Genomic DNA, 13,188 nt, shown 5'->3' on the forward strand with positions numbered 1-13,188 from the left:
ATGGTTTTTATTTCAAATTACAATGCACTTGGGCATACTTATTTTGAAGATAGGAACCTTTAACAGGGTAGTCTATTTCCCAAAGAACAGCCTGTGAATTCTAAGAAAAGTGGGGTAGGTGCTTGTTGATTCTCTTGATTCATGATCACCACCTAAATTTTGAACATTTGGTATATTTTAGATGGCAGGAGACAGGCACAAGTCTAATAAACTGGCCCTAAATTAGTTTTCTTATTGAAAGAAGATACTTTTACACCATCTGATTTTGTTGCCAAATTAAAAAGGGCCAGCGCATCACAAACAGCTTTACAAGTTCATTAACCCTTTATGTGAAGAGTTTCAGCTTCCTAAGTGATTATTTACTTGTTGTTTTATTAGTGTTCTAGCTTCAAAAGAAAACATGAATTACATTCTGTGTTGAGGTCAAGTCAGTAGGGTCAATTCTTATCCTGTTTTCTCATTTTCCCACTGAAATAAAAAAAACTTCAAAAGGAAAGCAAACTGAGCAGATTAGGAATTAAACAACCACATTTTAATCAATAAATATAAACATTTGTTTGTTAACAAGTTATCGGGCAGAGTAAAATAGTAATTATCAAGGATTCAAAAGGGGACACCACCTTGAAAACACAGTGCAAATATCTTTGCCAAAAACCTTCCCCCATTTAGAGAATTAGAGGTAACAAAAAATTTACTCAGAATAAGGCTTGGAATAACCTAAAAAGTTCCAGGCAGATTTTAAAGCTAAGACAGATGATTTTGCACATAACAGGTAATACATAGATTATCTGACAACTCAATGAATAAATGATTGAATGGATGACTCACTGAACATAGGGAGTAGGATTCCTTCTACTCACATTGTGAGCCAGGCCCATATCTATTTCTGTTCCTCCCTTGCCTCACTATCCCTTGCTATGCTCTGTATTGCAGGAAATCACACTTCCCAGGGCCCTTGCCAGATTGCTTCCAGGTAGGGCTGGAAGGGTAAGGTGTTGGAGGAAGACTAGAGGGCAGAAGGAGAGGTGAAGCCCGGGTGTGTTGCCATGTCTGACTCATCTGGTGTTGCCCCATCTCGGGCGATGGCTTTGTTCCTGCCACGGCTCCATTTCCCACAACTCCTAGGTGGTTCCAGCTCCTACCAGCCAGCCCCCAACCATGTTTCCAGCTCCTGTGTATGACCCCAGCTTCTGGACTCAGGGAACCACACCTCCTCATAGCCCTAGGTGGTAACAGCTTCCTTTCATTTATCTTCTCTTTCATCATCTATGTATGTCAATTTCCTCTATTGAATTCCCTCTACTGAAATACTTAGAATGGTTTCTGTTTTCCTGACTGGATCCTGACTACTACATATTAGAATCATTACATTTTTTCCCCCTCTAACATATCTGGGAATTTCTGCACGAGAATCCGCTGTAAGCCAATGAAAATAATCACTCAAACCGCATTCAATACCCACTTTCTGCAGTACAGGCAAATGAATATCCCTTTGGCTGTTTTTTGTCAAGCACTCCCTTTGCCAGGTACAAATATGACTCTGATGGTCTACCAAAGTCACCACCAATCACGGTGGACACAGCCAAAACTCATCTGCAGAGGTCATTTTTGTTGTATGTACTAAGTGTGACAACAAGGAAAAAGAAAGACAAACAGAAAATTAATCTTAAGAGAAAGTCACCAAATGGATAACAATGTTAAAAAAAAAAAAAAATGTCTCTGAAAATTCAGAGACGATAAGACAGCACCAGAAAGTTTCCTGTTGAATCAATTTTCCTGAAGTTAAAATCTTTTAGAATTTCTGGATCTTTCAAGAGCATCAAAAAAAAAAAATTCTGATTCATCCACAAATGATCCGTAGCTTCTCAGCTAGAATGCGCCCCTGGAATGGTTATCTTCAGAAGTAGAGTTCCTTGGTGAGCATGGAGACCACACATGGGATCTGCTTCTTCTCATGGAACTGTGGGTCATCAGACTGAGATTCAAAGTGCCTGGCGACCCTGTCATTCACCCTGGTGAGAATCTGCAAGATCTCCAGGCTTTTCCCGTGCTCGTTCAGGATGGAGCAGAGAGCCTGCACAAACCAGGAGCCACTCCCCTGGTTCCTCCATGAGTAATAGCCTTCAACGGGAGAGAAAGGAGATGAAATCAGCCGGCCTGGCCACTGCACCGCTCACCACCCAGTAGGCGGTATCGGTGTTTGGGGCCTTCGCACGTGCTTTTCTGAAGTGACAGTACTCCCTGCCTATCCGTGCAGGGTATGGGTCCTTCAGGTAACCACTCTAAAACACAAATCTCATCCTGTCCCTCTCCTACCTAAAACAGTTCCCTCGCACCCCTATATTAGGGTGAAGTTCAGGCTGCTTAGCACAGCCCACAGGGCCCACGACAACGTGGCCCCCTGTCTACCTGTCCAGGTCTGAACCTTGCTAATGCCCAGTCACACCCTGTGCTATGGCCTCTCGCTCCTCTCTGTGCCATGGGAGTGAAAAGGCAGCGGTCTACAAGCCAGGGTGAGAGCTCTCATCAGAAGCCACAATACCCGGCACCTTGATCTCAACCTCCAGAACTGTGAGAAATGAATTTCTGACCCCCAGTCTATGGTCTTATGTTAGCGCAGCCGGAGCAGACTGACAGCCCCCTGTGGTCCAGCCTTTTGAGTTTTACCAACGCGCTGGGCCACCTGCCCCTGGGCACTCTGTCTGGTGAGCCATCTCTCCCTTCCTCCTGCTGTTTGGTTTTTCAAGACCCAGTGACAGCAGCTCTTTTTTCCGGAAGCCTCTCTCACCTGCCTCCCTAGAGTTCACCCTTCTTCCTTTAGTTCTGCTAGACCTGGCTCAGAGCACCTCCCACTTGAGTAACAGGTTGGCTTACACAGATACATGCTCCCATGACTCTGCCTCCCTCTCACGGGCAGGAGACCAGGTTTCTTTCTTCCATGCACAATCCTGAAAACTTGTGACGTTATCATTCTCACAAAACCCCATCTGTAGATCCCGCCAGAACTGGTTTTCCAAACACAATGGCCTATTTACTGTAACCAGTACCTCTGTATCAAGCACTTGACAAACTACTACTACAGTTGGGAGAATTCTAACTTAGTGATGGTTTTTACCCCAAACAAAGGAACTTCACTGAACTCACTCAGGCAGACCCGGAGCTTGGTTAATCATAAGGTGGCTTGCTTGCTACAGGCATTTCTGGTGTCTCTTAACAGGCTGCCGTATAAAAGAATAAAAGAATCCTGGTCTGAGCTATAACTCTATTATGTACCAAAATCTCTATATGACCTTGGGCAGGTCACCTAAACTCACCCAAGCTCAATTTTTTCTTCTATCTGTAAAATTAGGACAGATGTAACACCTTTCCTAACTACCTACACAATTATTTCAGGGATGATTGAGGTAAAAGACATGAACAACACTCGGTAAATTGTAAAGTGCCATAGAAATGTTTGTTCTTATAATTCCCAACAATGATAATAATAATCATAAATGAGAGAATTCAGCCTTCTTTGGAGAGAAAAGGGACTACGTCCCTGTGGTAGGCAGAATAATGGCCCCCAGAATAATGGCCCCCCAGAGATGTTCATGCCCTTACTCCAGGGCCTGTGAATATGTTACCAGACACGGCGAAAAAGAGCTTCGCAGATGTGATTGAGGTCAAGGAAACAAGATGGGGAAATTATTCTGGATTATCCAGATGGGACTAATCTAATCACAGGAGTCCTTAAAAGAGGGGAACCCTTCCCAGCTGTGGTCAGAAAGAGTGGTGTAAGGGTGGAGGGAGGGTCAGAGATGGGAGGTTGCTGGTTTTGAAGCTGGAGGAAGGGGGCCACGGGCCAAGGAATGCAGGTGGTTCTAACATGCCGGGAAAGGAAGGACATGGATTTCCCCCTGCTACAGTCTCCAGAAGGAACTGTAGCCCTGCCAACCCATTTTGGAATTCCATCCTCTGGAACTGTAAGGTAATACATTTGTGTGTGTTAAGCCACTATGTTTGTGGCAATTTATTGCTGCAGCAGTAAGAAACTGACATAGCTGCAAGCCTTCATTTCGATGGTGGGATGGATGGCATGGTCTGGTTAGCAGACAATGGACGTGATACCTGGAACTGTGGAATAGGCGAAGAGAAAGTCGGCTTCAACTGGGATCTTATTTCGGGGATTAGCATCTGTGTCACTGATAGGCCCCGAGTCGGCCTGGATCCCATCATCAAGCTCCGTCCCCCGGCAAGCCTAAACATCAAAGCAGAGATCACTCCGTGAAGTTGGGAACAGGAACATGTGTGCTGTTCACTGCTGTGTACCAGTGTTGTCTACGCTTGGCATGTACTAGCAACGCAACAATCTTCAAGATAATTTGATAATGTGTCAAATCAGTAAGCAGAGCAAATAAAAATATTGCAATGTCTTAAACTCTCATAATTTGTGATCGAATGCAATCTAAATGCAGATGGCAAGCATTTAGAAGTAGAAAACTACAACCCAAATTTGCATACCCCAATAGAAACAGCATGTAGATTTGTAAAAAATGATACACTCCAAGTCATTGTGTAATCTTTTCCCATTTCTATGGACTTTGGAAAGGGATTACCTGAATGAAGAAGAGTTTGGGTTTCTCTAACAGGGTTTTGCATCGATCCCCCCTAAAATGGGCTGTCAAGTCCTTTATTGCTGTCTTGCCATCTGTTCCATAAATTAAATTTTCTTCTCCGTGGCTTAATAAGATGCAGGCAAAGCAGGCTGAATTTCTGTGGTCCTCTTCAGAAGCTGCAAGTGATTTAAACATTGAAAAGTTAAAACCTAAGTCCTGTGGGACCTCAGAGGTAGTATTCCCTTCTAGCCTGGCAGCTGTTACTGACAGAGAGTGACGGGCAGATGGTGGAGGAGCCCCTCTGGAGAGAAGTTAGAGAGAGGGAGAATTCTAGAATTCTCAGTCTGAAACCAGAACGAGGCTGCCTCATGAGGAAGAGAACCCCAAGGGTAGGAGGGCTTCAGGCAGCAGCTGGGAGACAGCATATGGGGTTGCTGAAGGGTGTGGCCTTTGTTAGGTCCGTGACACCGGGTGAGTTATTCAACCATTTTGTGCCTTGGTTTCCTTGTCTGTAAAATGGAGATAACAGTACCCATTAAATGAGTTGATATTTGTAAAGCAGACCACAAGAGTATTGGGCAAGTATTTGTTAAAGAAAATAAAACATACTAAGTGAAACAAGCCACTTACTAAAGGAAAAATACTCTACGATTCCATGTATATGAGGCTCCTAGAGTAATCAGGTTCACAAAGGCAGAAAACAGAATGGTGGTTGCCAGGGGTTGCGGGGATGGGGAAATGCAGCGTTAGTGTGTAATGGGGACAGAGTTTCAGTTATGCAAGATGAAAAGAGTTCTTCTGGAGACGGGTGGTGATGGCTGCCAAACAATGTGAATGTACTCACTGCCACTGAACTGTACACTTAAAAGTCGTTAAGATGGTACCTTTTATGTTATGTGTAGTTTACCACAATTTAAAAAGTAAAAAATAAGATTACAAAAAAAAAAAAAGAAAGAAAGAAAGAAAATGCTAGGTTGGCTGTCAATTTAGGGTACTGCGGAGAAGAACCATAAATTATGTAATGGGTTGGCTCAGCTTGATTTCATCTAAGGTTCTGTGGTTCTAACTAACTAGCTAGCTAACTAATTACTATAACCTATCCTTTCTTCTTCTCTTCTCTTCATAAATGATAAGGGAAGAATAAGATTTAGAATTTCTTAATTCCCTGGAGGTCCAGTGGTTAGGACTCCACACTCTCACTGCTGAGGGCCCGGGTTCAATCCCTGGTTGGGGAGTTAAAATCCCACAAGTTGTGTGGTGTGAGCAAAAAAAAAAAAAAAAAAAGTAGTAAAGAATTTCTTGAGCACCTACTGCGGGCAGACAGTGATCTAGGTACTTTGCCGGAGTTATCTTATTTAATCCCTACAAGAGCTGCTTGAAGTAGGCCTCGTTTATCTTTATTTCACTGATAAAAAAAATGGAATCTTGGAGAGGTCCTAGCACTTTGTCCTGTCAAGAAAAATCACCATGTTGCTATTTTGACAGGACAATAAATGAGAATTCTGTGATCCTGACATGCCCTGGACACGGGTGGAATAACTCACTTTTCATAAGAAACTACAATTGGGACAAGCCCTTACATCTGTAGAGGCCATTACCCTCCTCAAATCACATTCACAAACTTTCCCTCAGCTAATGCTAACTGCAGCCCCAAGAAGCAGGAGGAGCTGGTATCATGATCCGCATTTCAGGAAAGCAAAAAACCAAGAAGGCACAGATGCCTTGCCTAGCTCGCCCAGCTGCTAGAACTTGGACTAGACCCCAAATTTGTACTCTTGACTTCCAGTCTGCTCTACCATGTGGCCTACTAGGGTACAGAAGGTGGGCTCTTAAGATTCCTGTTTGAAGAAATAAGGAAAAGATGCCTAGTTTTTAAAAATATAAGAGAGGGTACTTAAGAGAGAGTGTTATGGGGGGGAGGGGGTGTCTTTTTTTTGTTTAGCTGCACAGCTAAGAAAAGCAGCACTGATTGGAATTGTGTGCCTACCCTCTGCCCGTGGGTCACCATCTAATGAGTTGGGAGGCCATTACTTTCAATCATTTGCCCTAAATGCAACAATATCCTAGGTGGCTTCCACTAGATGGTGTGGGGTAATAGAAAACGTAATTGTTCTGGAATCAGAAGACCAAGGCTTGAGTTTTGGTTCTGCCCCTACTAACTACGCCTTCAGTATGGCCTTTATCCTCTCTAAAGCTCTGTCCCTATATTCATGAAACGGGCATGATAATATTGTTGGCCAACATGCAGGGGTTGTGTTAAAGATCTAAAGAAACAATTTTGTGAACACGTCATATAAAAAATAAGGTGTAGTGTATGGGGTTATTAGTCTCTCTCTGCCACCAGGGAAAAGTTTATACTTAAACTCTGTTCTGGACAGAAAGGTAGATTTGTTACTTCCCTAGGAATTAGTGTTTTGAAATTGAGACCATTCTGTAGATACAGAACCTATTTCTCTTGCTGTGATGTAAGCTGCTTTCATCTTTTTAGGGGGAGATCTAAGTTTCCAGAGAGACAGGTGCCCCAGAGACAGGTATGGAGTCACCCAGAGGAAGGAAGCGCTTCCCACGCTGAGACATTTCCCTCCTGCATGTGAAGGTGTCTTCCCCAGACCAGGTGGGGCGCAGGAAGAAGACTGAAGGAGGAAAGGCAGGAGTGCACCTTTTTTCAGCAGATCTTGCATCCTGGCACAAGAGCAGTCATTATAGATGGTCACATCAAAACCCAGGCTTCGGAAGCACTTGAAAAGAGCCTCAGCATCTTTGTCTGTTCCGTTGCGGACACCCATTCCTGTGGGAATCAAGCACCGAGTCCACGATGAGTGCCACGTGCTGGCACCATCAGGCCAGGTGCTCCGGTGTAAATGCTGCCAAGGTCACAATTTAGATGAGCGACTGAAATAAGAAGCAAACTCAAAGGAGAGGGTAACTCAGCCCACCCACAAAAGGTGAGCCTCGTCATGGCGACTCTCAGGCCCAGTCAGCCCAAATAGCCCACCTTGATCCTCAGCCAAATCCCACATGTGGTCCAAATATTACATCCGCTAATGCACATGATGGGACTCTCAGACTGAAAGTTCCCAGTTTCCCCGCATCCCTCTCTCCTGGACACTCGAATACCACCTGCGGAGGGGCTGTCTGCCACAGTAGGTGGGCACAGTGTCTTCCTGATGAACATCTGATACAAGTCTGAATGCAAGCTGAAGAAACTGGAAGGGAACAGGAGAGGTTAGCCCATGCCCACAGCACCCACCTGTCACTCTGTCGAAGTTCTTGTTGTTTATGATGATGCATTTGCCCACCTTCTCAAAATTCATGTTATACTGATATGTAGGCACTCGGTCCCGGGGGTTCTTGGCCGATTTCCCTGAGTCATTTTTCTTCTTCTTACTGGGGAAATACAAAGCCAGTCAGGGGCTGTGGAAGATGTTTGGACAGGAATGACCACTTGTTTTTACTACTAGCATAAAAGGGGTGCCCAAGATTGCTGCAATGTCTGTGAAAAAGAAAAAGAGCTGGGGTGGACAGTTGGTTCTGTTTAATTGTCATGTTTAAAATGAACAGGATCTCCTGTTTAATTTCATTAGATGCTACAGAAATGCAAACTGAAATCATAATGCGATACCAGTACATTCCTCAGAATGGCTTCATTGTCTTGGTGACCACGTTTGGCACCTGGAATTATTATACGTTACTGGGGGAGCCCCCTTTGTACATCCCTCTGTGGAAAACTGGCAGAACCTACTAAAACTGAACTTAAACATATCCTATGACAGAGCTATTCCCCTCTTGGGTATATAGCTCAAAGGAGAGCAGACGTTTACCTAACGACAGAGCCACACATGTGCACAGTAGTACTATTTAAACAGCCCCAAACAGGAAATAATCCAAATGTCCATTTACAGTAGAATGGATAAATTGTGGAATATTCATGCAATGCAATACTATAGACAGGCAGACCTCAGAGATATTGTGGGTTCGGTCCAGACCACTGCAATAAGCAAATAACCCAATAAAGCAAGTCAGATGATCTTTTTGGTTTCCCAGTGCATATAAAAGTTATGTTTACACCATACTGTAGTCTATTAAGTGTGTAATATGTCTAAAAAAACAATGTAGGTATACCTTTATTAAAAAATACTTCATTGCTAAAAAATGCTAACCATAATCTGACAACACAGGGTTGTCACAAGCCTTCAATTTGTAAAAAAACACATTATCTGTGATGCACAGTGAAGTGAGCGCAATAAAATATATGCCTACAGTAATGAGAGTGAACAAACCATGACAACACAGAGCCACATGGATGCATCTTAGACAGGTAAAGCTGAGTGAAAGAACCCATACACAAAAGTGTACATAAGTGTGTGCACTTCTCTATGTAGATGTTATAATTTAATCAACATTTACATTAAAAGGGGAACAAAGGAACAGCAACTTAAACAAGAAAGTAGGCCCCTTCCGATCTCCAGACACTGACCGTCCAATTTTCTAAGAGTCAGGCACACAGGCACTGAGACTGGAATCTGGGGCATCATTGACAGGGTAGAGGAAAAAAATGTCAAATGTCAGCGGGGGAGCTGCATTGCTAGTCGACCGTCTGAATGTAAGCTTCATGAGAGAAGAGATTTTTTTATCTCTTTTGAAAAATTGCAGAATCCCCAACACCTAGAACAACGCCTGGCATATGAGTTGCTCAATAAATATTTGTCATAAACTACAGACCAATAGCCCTAATAAATACAGATGCAAAAATTCTTGATGAAATATCAGCAAGCCAATCCAGCAATCTATAAATAGGGTAATACACCATGACCAAGTGTGATTGATCCCAGGAACACAAGGTTGGCTTAACATCCAAAATCAACCAATGTAATCCATTGTATGAATAGAATAAAGGACAAAAACCACATGATCAACTCAATTGGTGCAAAAAAGCATTTGACAAAATCCAAAACCCTGCTATGATAAAAATGCTCACTAAACTAGGATTACAGTGGAACTAACTCAGCCTGCAAAGGGCATCTATGAAAAACCCACTGCTAATATTATACTTGATGAAATAAAATTTATATTTTAAGGTGGGACAAGAAAAAATTAAACATAAAATTCTCTGTGTTTGTTTGGGCCTCCTCCCTCCCTCCCTAATGTGCAGTTTACCTCTGCACTACATGTTAACCAGAACTCCTCAAAGACAGGAGTGCCTGCTCAACTGTAACGATCAATATTTCTTCTTTCTTCAGATGCTAGCAATGTAACTTCTTAAAATAGCATTCTTTCCCAGTTCGGTAGGGGGTCATGGTGACTTGTTGCTGGCTTTGTATGTGCTTATCTGGACTATGTAACTTTGGTGAACTTTATGTGAAATATCAGTTTGTCATTTTGATGGACGGTCCTATGTCTTGAAAATGAATATGACTGTGCCTTTGACTTCTAACAGGTGGAACAGTTCTCAGAGCCTTCTGAGAATATGCTTCCCGGGTTATAACCCTCGGTTTGGCTCGAATAAAATTCCCGTTTTCTTCTTGACTTGATGGTTAATTGAATTTTCATCGACATACTTAATGATGAAAGGCTGAATGCTTCCTGCCCTAAGATCAGGAACAAGTCAAATATGTCCACTCTTGCCACTTCCTACTAAATACTGTATGAGAGGTTTTAGTCAGGCAATGAAGTTAAAAACTGTCATTTGAATGAATGAATCAGGCTTTATTTGCTCATTTTGCAGACATGGAAACTGAGGTCCACAGAGAGGCAGGGGGTTGTCCAAGGTCACCCAGCTAGTGATCGGCAAGGTGGGATCATCACCCAGGCCTCCTCCTTCATGTCAGCGTTCCAGAGCCTTATGCTCTTGAGTATCTGTTAGAATGATTTGTCCACCATCCCCCCAAAGCTTCATCAAAAGTTGGAAGAAGTAAAGTGAAAGTGAAAACAGCTTGTTCCCTGATGAATGTGGGTCCAAGGGTATTTTACTCTGAGTTTTCACTGAATGTTATCTGTGTTTCTCAGAATCTCTGAAAGGATGTGGCCTTTCCCCTTTCTCCTCCTACTTTGGTCCAGATTACAGGTTAGCTATGTTAAGTCGAAACTTCAGATTCCATATTGCTGTTTTCAACCTCAACATGACTTTATCCTCCACTTTTATAAGGCCAAATTTCTTCCATCGTATCATTTTATTTCTAAAAGAGAAATGCCCTCAGTCTGGTCTCCTACCTTCTAAAGTCTCCCCTCTCAAAACATAGGCAGAACATTCTATGACATAAATCACAGCAAGATCCTTTTTGACCCACCTCCTAGAGAAATGGAAATAAAAACAAAAATAAACAAATGGGACCTAATGAAACTTAAAGCTTTTGCACAGCAAAGGAAACCATAAACAAGACGAGAAGACAACCCTCAGAATGGGAGAAAATATTTGCAAATGAAGCAACTGACAAAGGATTAATCTCCAAAATTTACAAGCAGCTCATGCAGCTCAATAGCAAAAAAACAAACAACCCAATCCAAAAATGGGCAGAAGACCTAAATAGACATTTCTCCAAAGAAGATATACAGATTGCCAACAAACACATGAAAGGATGCTCAACATCATTAATCATTAGAGAAATGCAAATCAAAACTACAATGAGGTATCACCTCACACCAGTCAGAATGGCCATCATCAAAAAAATCTAGAAACAATAAATGCTGGAGAGGGTGTGGAGAAAAGGGAACCCTCTTGCACTGTTGGTGGGAATGTAAATTGATACAGCCACTATGGAGAACAGTATGGAGGTTCCTTAAAAAACTAAAAATAGAACTACCATATGACCCAGCAATCCCACTACTGGGCATATATCCTGAGAAAACCATAATTCAAAAAGAGTCATGTACCACAACGTTCATTGCAGCTCTATTTACAATAGCCAGGACATGGAAGCAACCTAAGTGTCCATCGACAGATGAATGGATAAAGAAGATGTGGCATATATATACAATGGAATATTACTCAGCCATAAAAAGAAACGAAATTGAGTTATTTGTAGTGAGGTGGATGGACCTAGAGTCTGTCATACAGAGTGAAGTAAGTCAGAAAGAGAAAAACACTCTGTCATACAGAGTGAGGTAAGTCAGAAAGATGTCGGTCTTCAACTGACATCTCTGAGGTAGGTGGAGGGGGCATAATCACACCCGTTTTATAGGTAATAATAACAACAATTAGCGTTTGTCAGGGCTTATTATGGGCTGGGATCTTGATAAAATTCTCACCTGCATTTTCTCATTGGCTCCTGAGAGGACTTTAGCTAATTTAAGCCCACTCGAAGACCCTAACAAGAGGAGCATTACGTCTGGCAGGCTGGAGGTCAAGTTTATGCCCTTTATGAGAGAAAATTTCACTTCTGTCTTCTGCAATACAGACTATTTTAAAACAAACTGTACAATGATATCCAAATTATAAACAAGCTGTGATTTTTTTAGGCTGCCATAAGCCAAACTACACCAGTGAGCATTTTTTATAAGAAAAACAGGCTCAGATGTAAGTTACACAAAAAAGAAAAGGACTCTGTTTCTATCAGAATAGAATTTGGAAAACTAACTGCTTAAAAAAAAGGAACACAAAAGTGTGTATATAAAGATATACACACTTTAAAGAAAACACTTTCCATGGTTATAAAAAATACCTTAAAAATGAATATGAAATGTGATTCTTATCCCCAGTAAATATCTCAAGGGAGATAAGGAAAATTTCCCTTTCTTATCCTTCCCCTAAACTGAATTCTCATTTTTCAAAATGAACTTAATATCTGCTTCTTCTTTCTGGATTTGAGTCAGTCCATATTAATTTTTCCTTCTAACTCAAATAGCTTTTTGTTAAACCCAGGTCTTCCCACACCAAAGATGTGTATCAGAGAGTGATTATCAACTTGATCCCACTGAGCTCATCTTCCTAAGAGGCACTGGCTTTGGGAAAACTCCATCTGTAGCTTAAGCCTGGGGAAGCAAACCCTGATGATTAGCTTAAAGCATGTAACGAGAGACAAATAAGAGGAAGAAATGATTGTCGAGAAGTCACCAGGGGAAAGGAGCCAGGAAAAAACCAGGTGGACTAAAGTCTATTGCCTATGGATAGATTCCGCAAGTAAAAGAGTCCAAGAGACTAGAGTCTACCACCTACTAGCTGTGAGGCTTTGGGATCCCTTCTCCTGGGGATTATCCATCTCCCTTTCACCCCATTTTCCCTCTTGTGGGAGCAGTGCCATCTCTTCCACTTTGCCAGCTGCTGTTGCCAGGCTGCTGCAGAGACATGAATTAAGTACAGCCTCACATATAGGAAGGGGGCTGATTCCTGAGAGGGGCTTACGTTAGGGAGCCCCAGTAGCTGATTCTGCAGGAACACGGGGCAATCGCTTTGCTTGAGTCTTTCTTTTGTGTGTGACACCTAATACCATTTGGAAACACTTTTGGACTGACAAGTTCTCTTCCATTTTTTCCCCCTGGGGTTCCCATGTCCAGTTTTGAACCTTAATAGCAGGCCTCAATTAAAAGACCTGGTTGGCAGACCTAAGTTTATTCAGTTAGCCACTCACTCCCATAATAACCAGCAGGGCAAGTATCA

General features: G+C 42.4%; 1 protein-coding gene across 5 annotated transcripts in view; it reads right to left on the reverse strand.

Annotated features, from left to right (window-relative positions):
• Nucleotides 1–531: 531 nt before the first annotated feature.
• Nucleotides 532–13,188, reverse strand: part of CASP7 (caspase 7) — a 30,785-nt gene continuing 18,128 nt past the window's right edge. For all 5 annotated transcript variants that reach the window (XM_061193231.1, XM_061193215.1, XM_061193223.1 and 2 more), the window contains exons 3-7: nt 7,846–7,982; nt 7,255–7,383; nt 4,596–4,771; nt 4,108–4,237; nt 532–2,121 (exon numbers count right to left, since the gene is read on the reverse strand). In XM_061193231.1, the coding sequence (XP_061049214.1) occupies nt 1,898–2,121; nt 4,108–4,237; nt 4,596–4,771; nt 7,255–7,383; nt 7,846–7,982 (796 nt within the window). In that variant the 3' untranslated portion in view covers nt 532–1,897. The remainder of the gene's footprint in view (nt 2,122–4,107; nt 4,238–4,595; nt 4,772–7,254; nt 7,384–7,845; nt 7,983–13,188) is intronic.

Source organism: Eubalaena glacialis, chromosome 1 (assembly GCF_028564815.1).
Source record: "Eubalaena glacialis isolate mEubGla1 chromosome 1, mEubGla1.1.hap2.+ XY, whole genome shotgun sequence".
NCBI classification, from domain to species: Eukaryota; Metazoa; Chordata; class Mammalia; order Artiodactyla; family Balaenidae; genus Eubalaena; species Eubalaena glacialis.